A 20,519-nucleotide genomic window follows, 5' to 3' on the forward strand; every position below is an offset into this window, starting at 1 on the left:
TTTTTTATATGGTATACTGAGATCTCTTCCCCTTTTAAAGGGAATGGGGGGGGGGGGGTGGCTCCTATAAAAAAATGAAACAAAAAACAAGCAAATGGAACTAAATTGAGGTGGGGGTTTTTGGAGGCATGATTTTATTTTAAAATGGTTTGAAACCATTGCTTTTAATGAAGAATTGAATCTCTTTTAAACATTCACTTAAACAATGGGACTCACAGATTCTTATAAACGTACTTATGCCAGAAATTAGTCTTTGATCTTTGATCATTACATTAGTCTTTGATCTAATGATCTGACATAGTCCTACGTCTCCCTTTCGTACAACCCTTAGGCCTGTATACCTTATAGTTTTTCATGTGTGGACTCATCACTGCGACCAGTATAGTTGATCTATTGTGATATCACCCGGGTGTTTGCTGTATGACCTGCACTGCATTTCTTTTTGCTATAATCGCAATTGAGTGAGTGATATGCCTGCAAAATTTTATGCGTGCTTGTGTGTATTGGGGTTTACCCTTCCTTCAATGATTGATCTACTTTACCCACTTATTCCTCGGTGCCAGCACTATCCCATATTATAGCCGTCCCTGGCGAGGACTCATTCGTACCTCTGACCAGTACACTTAACTAGAGGAGGGACTTTTGCACTGTCAAGAGGTTTCAGTGGGTAAATATAGAATACAGCATGAAGGAAGGGTAAATGAGGGGCCTGAGAATAAACCCATGCTAAAGTTACTTGACATCGGTTGGCTTGATTCTACTAAGATTAAGATTCGAACTCACGACCACTCGCTTGTCAAAGCAGACTCAGTAACCTGCGATTATACTTATCATATAATACTGTTACTGTAATAATACTGTAGCTCGATACTTATCAAACTTGTACCAAAATCTGCAAAAATAATGGAATAATTCGAGTTTCCACCACTACTGGTGCGTCTACCCTATGTATCTACTATGTACATAGTAGAATTAAATTGGATAAATTTTCTTTTTGTTTTATTTCCAGGTTTCGTTTTCTACTAAGACGCTCCAAAAACTCCAGTAGATTTTTCTTCGATATCCAACCGGATCTGGTGACTTTGCTCATTATCCCTTAGCAGCATTAAATTCCTAGTCGCCTTCTCTATATATAAAGGATTTTTAGGAGATTTTTAAGAGAATTTAGAATATCCAAGAGTTGAATTAATTTAAAGCTATTATTTATCAGAGATCCCCATGCTGGCCTTATTCCTATTCAGCATGAAGGCATTTTCTGAACAACACAACAATCATATTTAGTAATTTTTATCCCGAGTCCCACTCGAATTCACGGAAGGATTCTAATATATACCCACATTCAGAAGCCCTACACCATATCGAGGTTCAGTTTGATCGAGGGCAATAATGAAGTAGTCAAACCGTACACAATTGTATCGTCTGTACCTGGGAAATTGTGAAATCGTAGAGAAAATGATTTCAAAGATCCAGATTCAGATAAACTAATTTACCCTACAAAGAGCGCATGTTCGTCCGCATCTGTGCATCTACAATCACCCTCAGTAGATTGTCAGTCAGTCATTGACAGTCAGTCATTGTCAGTCAGTCATTGACAGTCAGTCATTGACAGTCAGTGATTGACAGTCAGTGATTGACAGTCAGTCATTGACAGTCAGTCATTGACAGTCAGTCATTGACAGTCAGTCAGTCAGTCATTGACAGTCAGTCAGTCAGTCATTGACAGTCAGTCAGTCAGTCATTGACAGTCAGTCAGTCAGTCATTGACAGTCAGTCAGTCAGTCATTGACAGTCAGTCAGTTAGTCATTGACAGTCAGTCAGTCAGTCATTGACAGTCAGTCAGTCAGTCAGTCATTGACAGTCAGTCAGTCAGTCATTGACAGTCAGTCAGTCAGTCATTGACAGTCAGTCAGTCAGTCATTGACAGTCAGTCAGTCAGTCATTGACAGTCAGTCAGTCATTGACAATCAGTCAGTCAGTCATTGACAGTCAGTCAGTCAGTCATTGACAGTCAGTCAGTCAGTCATTGACAGTCAGTCAGTCAGTCATTGACAGTCAGTCAGTCAGTCATTGACAGTCAGTCAGTCAGTCATTGACAGTCAGTCAGTCAGTCATTGACAGTCAGTCAGTCAGTCATTGACAGTCAGTCAGTCAGTCAGTCAGTCATTGACAGTCAGTCAGTCAGTCAGTCAGTCAGTCAGTCAGTCAGTCAGTCAGTCAGTCAGTCAGTCAGTCAGTCAGTCAGTCAGTCAGTCAGTCAGTCAGTCAGTCAGTCAGTCAGTCAGTCAGTCAGTCAGTCAGTCAGTCAGTCAGTCAGTCAGTCAGTCAGTCAGTCAGTCAGTCAGTCAGTCAGTCAGTCAGTCAGTCAGTCAGTCAGTCAGTCAGTCAGTCAGTCAGTCAGTCAGTCAGTCAGTCAGTCAGTCAGTCAGTCAGTCAGTCAGTCAGTCAGTCAGTCAGTCAGTCAGTCAGTCAGTCAGTCAGTCAGTCAGTCAGTCAGTCAGTCAGTCAGTCAGTCAGTCAGTCAGTCAGTCAGTCAGTCAGTCAGTCAGTCAGTCAGTCAGTCAGTCAGTCAGTCAGTCAGTCAGTCAGTCAGTCAGTCAGTCAGTCAGTCAGTCAGTCAGTCAGTCAGTCAGTCAGTCAGTCAGTCAGTCAGTCAGTCAGTCAGTCAGTCAGTCAGTCAGTCAGTCAGTCAGTCAGTCAGTCAGTCAGTCAGTCAGTCAGTCAGTCAGTCAGTCAGTCAGTCAGTCAGTCAGTCAGTCAGTCAGTCAGTCAGTCAGTCAGTCAGTCAGTCAGTCAGTCAGTCAGTCAGTCAGTCAGTCAGTCAGTCAGTCAGTCAGTCAGTCAGTCAGTCAGTCAGTCAGTCAGTCAGTCAGTCAGTCAGTCAGTCAGTCAGTCAGTCAGTCAGTCAGTCAGTCAGTCAGTCAGTCAGTCAGTCAGTCAGTCAGTCAGTCAGTCAGTCAGTCAGTCAGTCAGTCAGTCAGTCAGTCAGTCAGTCAGTCAGTCAGTCAGTCAGTCAGTCAGTCAGTCAGTCAGTCAGTCAGTCAGTCAGTCAGTCAGTCAGTCAGTCAGTCAGTCAGTCAGTCAGTCAGTCAGTCAGTCAGTCAGTCAGTCAGTCAGTCAGTCAGTCAGTCAGTCAGTCAGTCAGTCAGTCAGTCAGTCAGTCAGTCAGTCAGTCAGTCAGTCAGTCAGTCAGTCAGTCAGTCAGTCAGTCAGTCAGTCAGTCAGTCAGTCAGTCAGTCAGTCAGTCAGTCAGTCAGTCAGTCAGTCAGTCAGTCAGTCAGTCAGTCAGTCAGTCAGTCAGTCAGTCAGTCAGTCAGTCAGTCAGTCAGTCAGTCAGTCAGTCAGTCAGTCAGTCAGTCAGTCAGTCAGTCAGTCAGTCAGTCAGTCAGTCAGTCAGTCAGTCAGTCAGTCAGTCAGTCAGTCAGTCAGTCAGTCAGTCAGTCAGTCAGTCAGTCAGTCAGTCAGTCAGTCAGTCAGTCAGTCAGTCAGTCAGTCAGTCAGTCAGTCAGTCAGTCAGTCAGTCAGTCAGTCAGTCAGTCAGTCAGTCAGTCAGTCAGTCAGTCAGTCAGTCAGTCAGTCAGTCAGTCAGTCAGTCAGTCAGTCAGTCAGTCAGTCAGTCAGTCAGTCAGTCAGTCAGTCAGTCAGTCAGTCAGTCAGTCAGTCAGTCAGTCAGTCAGTCAGTCAGTCAGTCAGTCAGTCAGTCAGTCAGTCAGTCAGTCAGTCAGTCAGTCAGTCAGTCAGTCAGTCAGTCAGTCAGTCAGTCAGTCAGTCAGTCAGTCAGTCAGTCAGTCAGTCAGTGGTAGACAGCTTATTCACCGACGAGGTTAAAAAGCAGCGATAGAGCTATAAAACGACAAAGTAGCTGGAAAGGACGCATCCTCGCCGCACATTTGAAAGTCGGAAGCGAACAGTATTGTGGCAATCCATCACGTTATACTAAAGATATGGACTGAGGTGGGAAATAATTACAAACAGGTTGCAAGGTCTCATATGGCATAACTAGAAAAAGGGCCATCGACTCGAATGTAGCAATAACCGGGACATTACTCTCCTCAATTCTCCATACAAACTTTTCTCCAGCATCCTGTTTCATAGACTAAGGCCGTTGCAGGACACCTTTGTTGGCGAATATCAGTGCGGTTTTCGAAAGAGACGCTCCACGGCGGAACAACTGTTCGCCTTGAGACAGATCCTCGGCAAATTTCAGGAATTCAACTTGCTGACTTACCATCTGTTTATAGACTTTAAGGCGGTGTACGATTCAATTGAACGAAGTGAGCTTTAGTGGATTAGGCTTGAACATGGTTGGATTGTTGGAACCCGTTGGATGTGCGCTATTGACAAGGACGCTCAAACAGCTGATGCTAGGGGTAATTGGAAAATGGCAGTTCAAGACCGAAAAATTTCGAGACGGATTCTAAATTCGACAAGAATCGATAATTGGATTGTTGCCGACAAAGTAAGTCAGTAAGTAAGTAATAATCGTATACTACCAATAAAGGATGGAAATAAACAGTTTGCGGATGCTGCACGAATTTGAACCTCTTTTCTTACTCCCAAATGCTGTATCAGGGTATCATTATAAATGTTTCTTTTCAGGGACAATTGAAACGATTGCTTCCGAAATGACATTCGTAAACCGTCCACTGCAGCGTGCACTAATTTAGTGACTCACTTACTTAAGTCACATTCCATTCCATATTTCTATTAAACTTTGTTATAAATGTGATAGAAAAACTTGCGTCACACAAAATGTTCTACCAAGATTCTATCTCGTTCTGTTACTTATAACACGCTTTGTTACAATTGGGATATACAGCGGGATAGCTGATTTTTGTAACTTATCTTGATATAAACTAGATCAAATTATATCATAATTGGATATATTTGTGATTTGCCTAGAGCAAAATTTTTCACAATTTTTGTTATTTTAACTACTAACTAGACCAAGTTTATAACAAAACACAAAGGAGATTTTGTTTTAAAATACTTGTTATTTAGAACACATCCTGTTATAAATTTGATATATTCATTTAAACGGGAAGAGGCGTCACATATGCGTACCCTGTCAATTTTGCATATTCTTTTACTGTCTGGGTGCACTGAGATTGATGTATAAATAAAAGCATCATATTACGAACTCAAGCGTCAGGCCACTATTTCAAAGGCCAAAAACCCGATATTGCCGATGATGCAAAAATAATACATCAGCACATTTAATTGTGATCGTGGTATAATTGATTTCCAGTCGCTTCATTAACTGTCATGCAAAATATAAAATAAAGTTTTAAGAAACGGAAATACCCGGGTTAGAATAATAAACGGTAGTCTTTTGGTCATTGGTTCGGGCCCGACCAAACTGGATTTCTTTAGAAGGCTATCGACTGCTCGAGCAACATCAATCAGTTTTTCCTTAAAAACGATCAAATACGATGACATCCAAGTTACACTCAAGTACTTTTTTTACACGGTTTAGTTTTTTGAGTATTAAGAACGGGGTAACTTAGAGACCATTCATTTATTTCTCAATAGATTTGGGAGTAGCTCGACATTCCTCACGTAGATTGTAAATAGTTCCTTAGCTGCACCGTTTTCGAGTAATCGAAAAAAACAAACCGTGTAAAAAAAGACTTGAGTGTATATTCGTTCGCACGCTCGTCTGATCGTGTTTTTTTTGTTTGATTATTATAGTCACTTCAACCAGCTTGGGTCATTCATGACTTCTGCGGGGTTGGGATTTGAACCCGGGTCCTCGGCGTGATCGTGGTGTAATCGACTTTTTTTAGCAGTACACGGCAACAAACATTTATAAGTGAGCAACGTTCATATCAACGTCATATTACCATTACATGGCGACCGTGACAGGACAAGTGAATAACGTTCGTCATATTACCATCACATGGCGACCGTGACAGGACAAGTTTGAAACGTAACCAACAGGAGGTCCTCTATGGACTTCAGACTGTAGGTTTGCTTCGAAAGGCCATCAAGAACTCTACCGACACGCGGAATAGAGGTGCCAAAATACTAGATGATTCAACCAGGTTGAAGCCGACTTGCATATGGCGAGACGAACAACGAATTGGTGATGAGTAGCACAGGACCACGTACAGTGGAGAGAAACACTTGATAGAGCCAATGTAATTGGGAGAAAGTCTGTTTTTGCTTTCCATGGTGTACAAAAGACGAACATTAATAATGAACCGTATTGCTTTCAACTGGTAATGAACCGTATTGCTTTCAACAATTCAGCTACGGCTCATGACGCAAGGAAGGAATAAGCGTGATGGACGAATCATTTTGTGTTTTCAGGCTTAGAATTATTGAACATTATGGACTAATTAACAAAACAGAGACATAATGTTTATGTATTCGTTTTAGATTTCAAACTAGAAAAATATTATTTATAAAAATTCAGAACAGAGAAAAATATTGAAATTCTCGGAAATTTCGTAAATCCTGTACTCTGGTAGATAGTCTACTAGACTACTGTCTGACTTACAATGGAGTCGATTTTCTGAATCTACAAACGATCTCCATTCCAAAATTACTAATATTGTTAGAATTTTTATCCATTCCGTTCGACATCTTTTCGCCATCTTGGGTTTCTAAATGGCGTCAGACTTAAATTTGTAACTTTTACAAGTAATCAAGTAAGGTTGGTTAAACTCACTCACGTTTCGAGATTTGTTTTCCATTCAACAGAATTGAGTGCCTGCAATTTTAACATGCATCGAACAGCGTTTGCTAACTTCTACAACTTATCTCCGTTCCAAAAATACTGGTATCGCTAGTCTATTACAGATTCTATGCAGCTACCGTCCACCATAAACAGATCAATTTTGTTGGGAAAAAGTTGTTGCATGTCAGTTTGTTTTTGGTTTTGAGTATTAATATAAAATGGTTACAATTATTTTACCTACAGTCAAAATTAGTAATCACCTTTATCCTATTGTCTTAGAAAGCGCTCCAACAACATTAATCCTTTGCCATTCCTCTAATCAACGAACGTCTGCAGTGCACTGCAGAGAGCACTTTTGTTTTCCTGATCTTTTGTCAGATCACGCCTGCAAGTGTCCACTTCCGTCGCGCCCCGGGAATTACCACCTTCATCATGCAGGGAAACCATCATAGCCGGAAACTTTTCCCGGGAGCCATTATTATATCAGTGACAAAGTTTCCACGCAAACTTCAGTTTGCGAGAAGCTTGCTTCACGCGGGTTGCGCACATCCTTTATTCGCAAATCTTGTTTGTTATAGATTCTAAAACAATGCTTAGAAGTACATACGTACATACATACCAACCAACGTCAACAACAACAACAACAACAACAACTGTGCATCAGCAGTATGTCAAGCCAAGGCTAGAAGCAAAAGTGAACGTTTGATCCGTCCTCTCTCTATCTCTAACCGAACCACTAGTCAGACGGCCCGCGGCCAGCGAATAAAATTAAAATACCATTTTTCTCACCCTCAACAATAGCGACTGCATCCTGCTGGCTGGCTGGCTGCTGTTGTCTCGTGTCTGCCTGGCGCCACCGAAGATGATACATACCAACGCTTGAAGCACGCTGCTCTGCTCGATAATGTGTACGCCTGAAAGGTATACCGCACGCCATGCATATAGGACCATGCTTGTATACGGGCGCACATAGACGCGCGCACACGAACAGCAATGTGGGTGTGTGGCTGTATGGGTTTCAATAGTGAAACCACCTCCCCTTAATTTGCCGTTGAACAAACACACACACACAATTGTAACAGAAGAGAAGTGTAAAGATCAAGCTCAAGGAGAATCGCGTACAACGACTTTGTCGGACCAGAGCGGTACCTATCTACTAAATATGTATGGTTCTGGTGTTAGTGAACTCTGCCGAATGCTCGCTCTGTTTCTGCTCATGTCATTCAGAGAACCTTTGCTCTGGTAGGTGGAGGATGGTTGGAGTGAAGAGCCAATGCAATGACAGTTGTTTGTTGCCCCTGCTAGCTAGGCAACCCGCACTATTTCGGTTGTCGTTAACAACAGTGAAGCGATCAGGGTAAGGGTAAGGGTGCAGGGAAATGATGTGTGCGTGTTTTAGTGGGAAGAGGTGGTACGTTTAGTAGGTTGCAAGGACATTTTCTTAGGACATTCGGGCCGGAGAACGTACGAAGAAAGAGGACCTTTGGTTAGCTTGCTGGACCGGAGAGGAGTGGAGTGCGGGTAGGTTGAAAGATGCAGGGTCAGTAATCGAAAGGGACATGCGAGCGAGCGCACTATCGGAACGGGACCAGTAATGATGCGCAGAAAAGTCACACTCCAAAATTCGGGGTCATAGGTCAGGGTTTTGTCGGAGAGTTTGTTGAAACAAGCAGCGGGAGAGGAGCAGCCGGTAGAACACTGATGTAGGGACGGTGGCGCGCGGTACGACGTGCGGTTTTTTGCTGTGACGATGATGTTTTTCTCTGCCAAACGTTATCGGTGTGAAACAAATTTGAAATCGATTCGAGTGGTTAACCACTCTGAATAGAATAGGATTATGCTACTAGAAGAGTTTTGTATAGAAGTTCCCTGTTTATCGATTATCACAGAACTGCAACAGAAAACTGAGTGGGATTTTTTATTAATTTCTATAGATTTTTATCTGCAGAATTCAGGAAAATATTAGCGTAGGGAAGCAGTGAAGCTATTTTAGGCAGTCTAAGCGGGGTACTGATTGTTTTACTTTATTCTAAGCGATTGGTTGACTAAGTGGGGGATATCAGCATATCAATCTTCTTGTTAGCTTTAGTTCTTCAAGTTGTTACCATTGGGAGTGACTACTATTGAAAATTAAAGCGCTGGAACTAATTTTAATCAGCCGGAACGCATTGTAATCACTAAGGTGCATTCTTAAACAGGACGATATATTGCACGTGTCCCAAATTATTACTGTTACATGCTTGCGACCATGACGTCAAATGGCGCAAACGCTCACATGTCTAGTACAATATGGTATGTGAAAATTAAGTGCTTGACTCTTAGAAATGCTGTAATCAGTGCTCAAAGTAGCGAAGTGGCGATTCTATTGTGACTATTTGAAACCTAAATCCAGAATTCCCAGAAAAGTGTAATTATGTTTCATTGTTTCTAAATAAATTCAAAAACATTAGCCAAGTGACAACCTTAGCAAGGCCTTTGAATTGTTTATTTTCTCGAATAGTTGATTGACTTCATATTGGGATGTCCGTTAATCGTTCGATTGATTAAACTAATCGAATAACAAAAGAAATATTCGAATCATTTTTAAATTTTAGTAGAATACAGCCAGCCCGAGCAGTTATTGATTTGATCGAGTAGTGCACACAACGCTCACCGAATAATTGAACCATTCTGACATCACTAACTCCATAATTAAGAACTGTTATACTACACTCTTAAATATGTTTACCAGTGAAAAGATCGAATTTAACTGAAACTTGATTAGAACCTGAGAGAGAGGAACCGATTGGGATTGTTTTTGTGCACCGAATTGTCAGCACGAAGGTCTACCAGTTGGCCTTGAGATATGATACTGGCCTAATCGTCGTATGTGCGAATCCCGGCTGGGAGAGGCTGTTAGAGTGAATTGGATCGTAGCAACTGGCCTTGCAATTGTCCTGTACTCTAAACACCTGGCTGCGAAGTCTGTCGTATAACAACAGAAGGTCAAGTTTCGATAACGAAATGTAGCACCTACACTCTTAAATGATTGTACCCGTTGATAGGTCGGATTTAGCTAAAGCTAGGTTGAAACAACTCAAAATGCCCTTACAATGTACAAGCTCAAATTTTGGGTAAAAATTCAACCAATTTTGGCTACTTGCTACCGATAATTGATTAATTCTCTGTGACAAATAACGCACTTTCAAGTTCTTATTACCAATTTTTTGGTTGAAAAACTACTCAAAATCTGAGTTTGTACACTTTAAGGGCATTTTGAGCCCGAACCAGACAAGAGCTGCCACTGTAAACCGAATAACTTGATCAAATTTATCATCATCCTGGTTCGCCTGGTTCGCTTGTAGTAGATATTTCGGAAAATTTCTGTAGCACAGGGGATGCCGTTAGCTACGACTATAGAGCTTGCTAAGCCCATTGAAAAAGGCTACAAAAACGTATCGTTTTTCACTCAAACGGATGTTTTTACCGGAGCATAACTGTGGGAAAACAAAAACAAACGTGTAAAATCAATGTAAAATCTAACAACAGCAACAACAAAACGCGCATCGATGTGTGCGTACGATAAACGTCAGCAAGCTCAATAGACGAACTGACTTCTCTGGTAATCTAGATATATTACTAGATATCAACTGGGACGAAATTCTAGATAATAACACTATCAATGTTGCTGTTCTGACTTTCTCGAATATCCCTAATTATGCTATTGATTGGCTTGTACGACACGCACAACTGCATCTGTCAAACATGTACTTTGGCAGACTGCAGATTTGCGATACTTGAAGACATCGAAAAGAGCAGCTGCCGACTGCCGTTGCGACGAAACCTTGGCTAAACCGTTTGTTGTATTTTCGACAAATCTTTTGCACAAGGGAGTTTTTCTGAGATTTGGAAGCACTCTTTTGTGTTTCCGTTTCCGGTCTTCAAGAGTGGGGATCGCCAGAAACTACCGTGGTATTACGAATTTGCCTGCTGCCTCCAAATTGTTCGAAATAATTTTGAATGCCGCTTTAGTTCAACGTATCAGATACTAAAATTCTTCGGACCAAAAACGTTTTCTTGGCTGGCCGCTCCGTGACTACAAATCTTCTAGACTTCACTTTTAATTGTATTGCCGAAATGGGACGTAAGGCACAAGTGGATGTGATATATACCTATTTACAAGTGGCCTTCGACACAATTGTTCGACGATTATTTGTAATTCTATCTTGCATTTTATACAGCGGTTTTTATTACACGCAACTTAATACGCCTGAACATGTAATTAAGATATAACTAAATATTGCAATTATCTATACTGCTTTACAATTAACAGTCATAAGTTGTATATGAGGACACGTACGACTGCAAAGCAATGTTTGTTTTGACATAATCTAATCATTATACAATTCCAATGTAAAATTGACATGAAAACGATTTAATGTGAACTTTCTATTACGATCTTGTGTTATCTGGGGTATTCCACAAGGCAGCCATCTAGACCCACTCATCTTCGTATTATATGTCAACTATGAAAATTTTCCGCTACGTGGACCCAGACCTTCCTTTGCTGATGAACTTGAAATCTATCTCGAAGTCAAAAAAGAAAAAGACGCGACGTTTCTGCAACAACTGGAAAACTTCGAAGATAGAAAAATAGAATGGTGCTCAACATTAGCAGGTATTGTCAATTCACCAAGAAAAAAAATGACCAATGCTTTTCGGCTATCATCTCAGCGTAAACTGATCAAAAGAGAGTTCTGCATAAAGGACGTGGGAATCCTCCTTGACTCTCAGCTGTGCTACAAGCAGCACATAAACTACATCGTTGCTAAAGCATCCCGCAGTCTTGGCCGGATTGTAAGAACCGCGAAAAGCTTCACTGATTTGAAGAGTTTTTACTGAACGCTTGTCCGTCCGGCGCCGGAGGATTGCTCGGCAGTCTTGAATCCCCATTATGTAAGCGGCATTGATCTTCATTTTTTTTATTTATATTTTATTTAAGACACTTTACCACTGTTGTGGCATTGGTGTCTAACTTAAAACTAGAAGAATTAGATTACATTTGGTAGTAAAGTTTTGTGTCTTTCAAAACATTAAGCACGGTTTTTTCTCCATATTGTATATTTCTTCTTGAGCATTCCGAATTTTACCCGTTATGAATCTCGTAGTGTCTTGAGCTGAGATCGGAATAGTTATCGGCACTTTTTTTCGTCGCAAGTTGGCGAGTAACCTGGAATCCAGCAGTAAGTAATATTGCGCACTACGGAAGCGTTTTCCACTTTTTGGATCCACGGATGTTTGGAGCGACCTCCATGAATATCAATACAGGTAGAATAGGTGAGCACCAAAGTTGGACTATCTTCTTTTACTTCTTCAGTGGATTTTCATAGAGCAAAAGCTTCAGCCGAGAAGACGCTACATGCTTCTGTTTCAGATACGATTCCGGCTCCTGTTTCACAGCCGTCCTTTGAGCCATCAGTATAAAATAATAGCGTTTTTGGTTTTGCTCAGATCCAACCTAGGTTCGCCCTTGTTCCAATCGAATGGCTGTCAAAACGTTTTTCCACGGGGCGAATCACTTCAAATCTATTAAATATATTAAATATATTTATGCATATATACATACTTTTACCCGGATGCTAAATATATTTACCGGTATTGATGAATATTTTACGGAAGTTTCCACCTTTTTCAATACGATCTTGAGCTGTCAAGTCCCATCAGTATGTGACAAGAGTTGTTATGATAAGGTGGACACATCTAAAATAGTAAATATAATTATCACATTGAATATTTATGCAGGAAGTGATTTACCCCGTGGTTTTTTCACTCAGGTTGAACTTAGCTTCGCTCTGGGTTGAACTTTTTAGACGTCGGGCTCGCTCTGGGTTTTTTCACAGTTTCAACCCCGCTGTAAGCAATACACGGACAACCCGAAAATATTTGTATATTCTCCCGAAAATGTTTGTTTATTAAGTAGTCAAGTTGGAACTAACCCAGGTTAAAAAAATCAGAGAGGTTGTGTACAAGACACGACCGCATATATAGCTGACGCAGGACTACGTAAGTCTCTTTGTAGTGATAGTAGCATGTATTCATGCTTGTAATCATTCGATTCTTCATGTATACATGCTATATGCAACATATATACATGCTACATGCGTTGTGTGTAACATTGATCAAAGTAGTAACATTGCATACGTTCAATTCTCAGAAGATTGTGCATTTGAAAACAATTTAACAAAATCAAGAACACAAACTATTGCTTTCCTGCTACCTTACTGAAATTAAAGATTGTTTTTATTACCTATGGTTCTCCACGTTGAAGGGATTTTACCAATTCAATCCTATTTTATCAACAGCACATCTTTTTAATACGCTTCTAATGAAACGGTAAGCATGCGTATTCACGGGAAACTAGCAGTCATTGACTTTTCGTCGGAAAGCCCAATTTCGGAAGCCTTTTCGGCTCAAAAGCGGGATTGTGTTTATAAAAATGTATATACTGCATTCTTCTTGCCAATCTGAACACAGCGAATATATTTTCATAAACCGAATTTTTGTTTCAAACGAAAAAACTGCTTTTGAAATTGGCAGAATCGATGATGACTAATTTCACCTTCATACAGAGTCGTATTATAACCGAAAGCTACAGCTGTAGCACATTTTTCCAACACAGATATCAAATTCGCCGAGGTTTAATCGTCTCGCAGTAAAGAATTTGCGATCTGTTGGGACAATGAACTTGTCATTTTTTCTGGCACACTTTCCTAACACAGACATCAAATTGGACTAGGTTTAATCGCGTTCGTAAGAAATCTGTTGGTTCGAGGGGGCCTTGTCACTCTCTCTGGCGTACTTCCCAAGCAAGGACATCAAAATGGTCTAGGTTGAACCGCGGTGTTAAGAAATCTTGTTGAAATGAGGAAACTTGGTCACTTGTTTTGGCTTACTTCCCAAGCACAGATATCAAATTGGTATAGGTTTAGATCATCGTAAAGAATCTTCCAACCAATCGCGAAGCGAGAATTCTGGTAAAACATAGGCTCATTATTTTCAATTTTTCAATAGTTCAACATCAAGAATCCATACTTTTCTTCATTTGGCTAAATTCTTAGAAGATTTTCCGATCGATTGGTGTAAGAATATTGAAAATCGATCGGAAAACCGCTGAGCTATTAGCGCTCAAAACCTTTCATTTTTCGTGACGCTCGCATTTTTCGATTTTTTGGAATGACACCCTATCTCAAAACTTGCCGTAAGACGTAGTCCTACGTCAAAAACAAAAACGGTATAAGTTATGTGATGGGTACTTAGATGTTATGAATTACAAAAATTTCGGAAGCGGCGTTGCACGATTCGCCCTCCGTCGCCTGCCATATGGAGCAACCCGCTCCAACTACCAAGATACTAAGAAACACGCCTGATGCTAATCGGACTGGATACCCTAGCAACCAGGAGAAATCTGTACCAAGCAATCCTTGTAGCTGATATCCTGATGGTGAGGGCCGATTCTCCGTCTGGCTTCATAACCATATTAGTCTACGAGCCCAACCGCTATCTCTTCGTTGTAGATTGTTTCTCCAAGTGCCGTTTTGAAGGACAGATTATGCAGCAGACGGCGCCATCATCGAGCTATAGCCAAGTGATTCGATTTTCACCTCACTCGTAGTACTATTCGCGGGAAGCTTTTTAAACATTTTTCGTACTAGTTAGACTAAGGACAACAATATGTCTGTTAGTATGAACAGATAAATATATTTTCGGATCTTCGTCAAGATTACCAGAATATCACTCTACGGCTCTGGAACCAGGGGTGACATTGCGCATCTCGTTTCGAGTGATTTTGGTTCGTTTCGACCATGTTAAACAAATGGGCGTCTCAAACGAAAATCACTCGAAACGAGATGCGCAATGTCACCGCAGGTCTAGAATTTGAGTCCAAAATCTATTAAAAAATATGACCTAAAACATGGTCCACAGTCCACAGTTTGATAAAAATTGCGGTCCCTGATGTACTGCCGTGAATCGTATATCAGACCCATTTTCTATGGAGTTTTCTATTTAAATGGGACTGTCATGTGATTCACGGCAGTGTATTCCAGGTTCAAAATATGGTCCACTCAGCTCGAAATTCTGTTTTAAAATCTGATCCAAAATCTGGTTACTGATTTAAATCATTAAAAATTTGATCCAAAATGTGCTCCAGTTCCAAAATCCATTATACAATCTGGTCCAGTTTGAGAATCTAAACTGCTAAACTGTTTGAGCATCTGTTTGCTAAAACTGTGGTCCAGAACCTGAACTTGGTCCAGAATGTAATTCAAAATCTGGTCCCACATCTGATCTAAAATCTGCTCAAAAATGTGGTCCAAAATATTATTTGATAAAAAAGAAGTCAAGAATCTTGTCCACAATCTAATGGAGATACAACATCTAGTTCAGGTCCAGAATCTAGTTCAAAAGCTGATTGGCGCTTAGTCTGATTAAAAATGTGGCCCAAAATCTGGTTTATATTCTGGTCCAGTTTCAGAATCTGGACCCAGATTTGATTCAAACTCTGATAAAAAAAATGTGATCCAGAATCGGACAAAGACCACAATCTGGTGTAAATATTATTCAACATCTAGTCCAAATGTAATACAAATGTGGTCCAAAATCTGGTCTAGAATCTGATGCAGCTCCAAGATCTGGTCCAATTCCAGGTCTAGAAACTGATCTAAACTAATAGTGATGACTAGAAAAGTGACCCAAAATAATCCAAAGCCTGGTACCAGTCTGATAAAAATGTGGTCCCAACCAGGTCTTGAATCTGAGTCCAAAATCTGGTCAAAAATCTGATCAAAAATGGGGTTCAAAATTTTGGAAGCCAGTTTTTATAATAGAACGATTATTCCAGAAAGCCATGGAATTTTTTTATGAAAAATTCCTAACTTCAAGCTTCTTTACTTACCACTAACGTTTTTCAATAATCTTCAGCAGTAGATGGAATATTTTTGTTTGCACCGTAGAAATCACAAACAGGGAAAACAGACAAATCAATTGAATTAAATAACTTTGTTAGCATATTCTGGTATGATAATCAAATAAAATGAATGTTAAAGTGGCCATACCTATATGCTACTCAACGGTCATTTCAAATATCATTTTGCCCAATCGATGAAACGCATGTAACGCCCAAAAGTGTCCTACCAGCACCGCTTCGCAAACGACACCTACTGAGCGTTACGAAACTCAGTTTCGCAAAGCTTTCGCTTCTGACAGTGACAGCAGAGCGCCGCCTGTCAGTTTCGAACAGTTTGCAAGCTCCAACACATCACCGTCTGGCTGTTTACGTGTAGGCGAGACGCAGACGGGAACGGACAACTTTCATCGTCTTTGCTTTTGCACGCTCCCTGACTGACTCGTTCATTTCGAAAAAAGTGCTTACCAACCACGGAAGGAAGGCGGCTGTCGGGCTGCTGCCTGTATCTGAATTTCGGGATTTAAGTTCCAGAATCGATCGAAAACAGTAGTAGAAAGTGAATCAAAAGTCGTGTTGTAATTTTTGTGCGAAAAAAACGAGTGAAATTCGCTAATTTTCGGGTGGAAAATTCCCGTTTTTTAGCTTTCCCTTTTAGCAGTAAGAAAAAGAAGAACTAGTTCAAGATGGGAAGTAAGTAAACCTTTTTTTTCTCGCCTAAATGAAGATTGATTTTAAACGAATGTTCAACGTTTTCAGTTAAATTCCTCGAAATCATCAAACCGTTTTGCAGTATCCTGCCGGAAATTGCGAAACCGGAACGAAAGATTCAGTTCCGAGAAAAAGTACTCTGGACGGCAATCACGCTCTTTATTTTCTTGGTATGCTGTCAAATCCCGCTGTTCGGTATAATGAGTTCGGATTCGGCGGATCCTTTCTACTGGATTCGAGTTATTTTGGCCTCCAACCGAGGAACACTGATGGAGTTGGGTATTTCACCGATCGTAACGTCTGGTTTGATTATGCAGTTATTGGCCGGAGCCAAGATTATTGAAGTCGGTGACAGTCCGAAGGACCGAGCACTGTTCAACGGAGCGCAGAAGCTTTTTGGAATGGTTATTACTGTTGGTCAAGCGATCGTGTACGTCATGACTGGAATGTACGGTGATCCTGCCGAAATTGGAGCTGGTGTTTGTCTGCTTATCATTATTCAACTGTTCGTTGCTGGGTTGATTGTCCTGCTGCTGGATGAACTTCTACAGAAAGGTTACGGTTTGGGATCTGGTATTTCACTGTTCATTGCTACCAACATCTGTGAAACAATCGTATGGAAGGCTTTCTCGCCGGCTACTGTCAACACTGGACGAGGAACTGAGTTCGAGGGAGCCGTAATTGCTCTATTCCATCTATTGGCTACCCGTCAGGATAAGGTTCGAGGACTTCGGGAGGCTTTCTATCGCCAGAATCTGCCCAATTTGATGAATCTTTTGGCAACGGTGCTGGTCTTTGCGGTGGTCATATACTTCCAAGGCTTCCGAGTGGATCTTCCGATCAAATCGGCCCGCTATCGCGGTCAATACAGCAGCTATCCGATTAAGCTGTTCTACACGAGCAACATCCCGATCATCCTGCAATCTGCGCTGGTTTCCAATCTTTACGTCATTTCACAGGTAAGGCGACGATTATTACATGTTTCAGCACGATTATGATAAGACATAAGCGCTTATCTCTATCCATTATTGAGCAATTCCCTAAAAAAGCAATCGTAATAACCTCTCCCTAATCTTTCCAGATGTTGGCGGTAAAATTCCACGGCAACTTCCTGGTCAACCTACTCGGCACTTGGGCTGACGTGACTGGGGGAGGTCCCGCTCGTGCATACCCGATCGGGGGTTTATGCTACTACCTTTCGCCACCGGAGAACCTTTCACACATAGCTCAGGACCCGATCCACGCACTGCTATACATCGTATTCATGCTGGGCAGTTGTGCCTTTTTCTCGAAGACCTGGATCGACGTGTCGGGCAGTTCGGCCAAGGACGTTGCAAAGCAGCTCAAGGAACAGCAGATGATTATGCGTGGCCATCGGGAGAACTCGATGATCCACGAGCTGAATCGGTACATCCCAACGGCGGCTGCCTTCGGAGGGCTGTGTATCGGAGCACTTTCGGTTATCGCAGATTTTATGGGAGCTATCGGATCCGGAACCGGTATTCTGCTGGCCGTAACGATTATCTATCAGTACTTTGAAATTTTCGTCAAGGAGCAAAGCGAGATGGGTGGCATGGGAGCGATGTTATTCTAAGGTGTGGTGTATGTAACAAACAGAGTCGTACTCAATGCAGTTATTTTTCCGCACGTTTTCATCCACACATTCATCACCATGCAAATATACTGTAAGAATAATAGACGATAGGCAGGCTATTCTCTCATTTTGTTTGTTTTGTTGTTTTTTGTGGAATAAACCCCACTGTAGCTTCATACAGTAACTTATTTTTTTATCGATAATTGTTAATGCGGAAAAGTAGGACTTCCAGAACAGAACAAACAAACAAACAAAACTTATAAGCAATCTATGGCAGATTATTGAAACGACTAAAGAAGATGAGAAAACCAGTTATGTAACAAACAAATAGCGAAAAAAGGAAATCATTAAAGAGATTTTAAGACTTCCAATCCTAAGGTAAGAAGAAAACAGCATTTTGTGTTTTGTTCGTTTTGTGCAAGAAAAACAATAAAATAACGTTTTGAACATATTTTTAGAACCTTTTCCATGTGAGATACGGAAAGAAATCATAAAACAGGTCGAGTTTTCTTTTAGAGTCAAATCATGAGACCATGCAGCAAATCTACAGGCTAGCTGTTGCTGTGCTTGTTTTAAATAAAATTATAAAAATTCAAATATAATAGGAGTTACGGTATGATACATCCCTGTTTCATCGATTATAAGCGAACTTTTTTTTATATTAAAGTGGAACCTAAAGCGAACTTATCAATAAACAACAAAGCAAGAAATGTAAATTCTTGTCGTTTTTCCTGTAACTGTTGGGGCTATCGAAACTGCCATCGGAAAATTAAAATATTCGTTAGCTGCTGGGCTTAACTGTTTCACCTTGTGTACTGAAAAAGTAGGTAGTTTTTTACCCAATGTAAAAAATCACTTAATTTACCGGTAAAAAATTGCAGCGTGGAAAACTACCGAGACTGAACTATGATTTGTGTTTGTCCGACCCAAATATCTCGGGAACTGACGAAGCATAGCTGTGCCGTACTTCAAAGAAGCAAACGAAATCGCTGCTTGGAAACTTTTCACATGGAAATAAAACGTTTAGATTCCTGCTCGTCACTTATCATAGTACGATTGACGGTGTAATCAGCGATCCCAGCCTGACCGTTAAGGACATTCTGGATGTAGCGATTGGCTTACTAAAGGATTCCAAAGACAACCGGTACCGGTTGACAATGGAACTCGGAATAATAGACTCTACAAAAATGGTCAAAAACCGCTTGCAACGGCAGTTCACTGGATAATTTCAAGAATTTGGGAGGAGGAGAAACTACCGAAGAAGTGGGTGGAAGGTGTGGTCTGTCTTATCTACAAAAAGAGCGATTGTACGCTGGTCAACGTCGCCTACAAGGTGCTCTCCCAGGTTTTGTTACTCTTGTTGTGTATCACCAATAGCAAGAGAATTCTTAGGGCAGTATCAGGCGAGTGTAATGGGGGCCTAATTATTACTCTAATTTTTACTCTCCAACAATTCCTCCAGCAGTGTCTTGAGTACAACGTGCCCACGCATCATATTTTCGTGGACTTCAGGGCAACATACGATACAGTTGACCGCGAACAGCTATAGCAGATAGTACGGTTTTCCGGACAAACTGACGCGGCTGATCAAAGCTACTCTAGAGCGAGTGATGTGCTACGTGCGTGTTTCGGGGATACTCTCGAGTCCTTTCGAATTGCGCAAAGGGCTGCGGCAAGGGGACGGCCTGTCATGTATGTTATTCAATATCGCTATTGAAGGTGTGATCCGGCGAGCGGGCATCGTAACGAGAGGAACGATCTTCAGCAAGAGTAACCATCTCCTAGCAGCCTTCACAGACGACCTCGACATCACTACTAAAAACTTTGGGATGGCGGAGGCACTCTACGATAGACTAGAAATGGAGGCTAGTAGGATTGGGTTACAAATCATTGCGTCGCAAACCAAATAGGAAGAGGCTCCAGAGAAAGGAACTTTGCTTACGGAAGACATACGTGCCGTACTTGAACGAAAGGTGTTGCGAATTGTTTTTGGCGGAATATAAATTGGCTGGCAAATGAGTGAACATGTGCAAATATATCACCTCTGTTTTCTAGCTCCTATCTCTACCTCCACGAGGTGCCGGCTGGGGTACGGCAGCCAAAGTTGCGCACTTGGTGGTACGCAACCTTGGTTGTCGTACGCAGACAGAGAAGGTGGAACACTCGCCGTGTGGTTTCCGGCTATCTAATCATGCAGTTCGGCGCCGGTTTTTCGGAGGGCGTGGGTGCGGGGTGTGGGCAGAGTTATTTTCTCAGCTGGCTTAGCACAGAGAGAGAGAGAGAGACTCTCAATCGGTCTGTTTTACACAACCTGCAGTTATGCCCTTTGGCGGTTGGTGCCGAATTGTACGTTTGGGCAAAAATTGAGCCACGGGACCTGATCCTGCCGTGAGTATCGGCAAATCAGGAGCCCCTAAGTCAAGGTCTAACTCTGTGCCGATGACTGAATGGCTGGAGGGGTTAAAACATGCCAGTCGCGAACGGAGTGCTTTGGGCATCTTGCCCCTACTGTGCCATGCGGGGCTCTGGTACGGTCGATCTTTGTTGTCCCTTGCGTTTCGTGGGAACAGCATAGTAGTCCTGCCCAATTTCC

At 41.5% G+C, this 20,519-nt stretch overlaps 2 protein-coding genes across 5 annotated transcripts in view; one reads left to right on the forward strand and one right to left on the reverse strand.

Annotated features, from left to right (window-relative positions):
* Positions 1-20,519, reverse strand: part of LOC128734326 (ecdysone receptor) — a 599,356-nt gene that overhangs the window by 372,859 nt on the left and 205,978 nt on the right. The gene's annotated exons all lie outside the window — the stretch shown is intronic.
* LOC128734327 (protein transport protein Sec61 subunit alpha-like) lies at positions 16,043-18,613 on the forward strand. Of its 2 annotated transcripts, XR_008411974.1 has the most exons (4): positions 16,043-16,314; positions 16,381-17,291; positions 17,414-18,304; positions 18,385-18,613. XR_008411974.1 is itself a non-coding variant. In XM_053828464.1 (3 exons), the coding sequence occupies exons 1-3, from the start codon at positions 16,308-16,310 to the stop codon at positions 17,924-17,926; spliced, it is 1,431 nt and encodes a 476-aa protein (XP_053684439.1). In that variant the 5' UTR covers positions 16,043-16,307; the 3' UTR covers positions 17,927-18,365. The 2 variants fall into 2 exon arrangements, 1 of the variants encoding a protein (XP_053684439.1); XM_053828464.1 differs by lacking the exon at positions 18,385-18,613 and having other exon boundaries at positions 17,414-18,365.

This window comes from Sabethes cyaneus, chromosome 2, assembly GCF_943734655.1.
Source record: "Sabethes cyaneus chromosome 2, idSabCyanKW18_F2, whole genome shotgun sequence".
Taxonomy (NCBI): Eukaryota; Metazoa; Arthropoda; class Insecta; order Diptera; family Culicidae; genus Sabethes; species Sabethes cyaneus.

Coding starts and splice junctions, on each gene's coding strand:
- LOC128734327 (XM_053828464.1), top strand. Junction 17,292..17,413: donor ATCTTTACGTCATTTCACAG/GTAAGGCGACGA, acceptor TAATCTTTCCAG/ATGTTGGCGGTAAAATTCCA.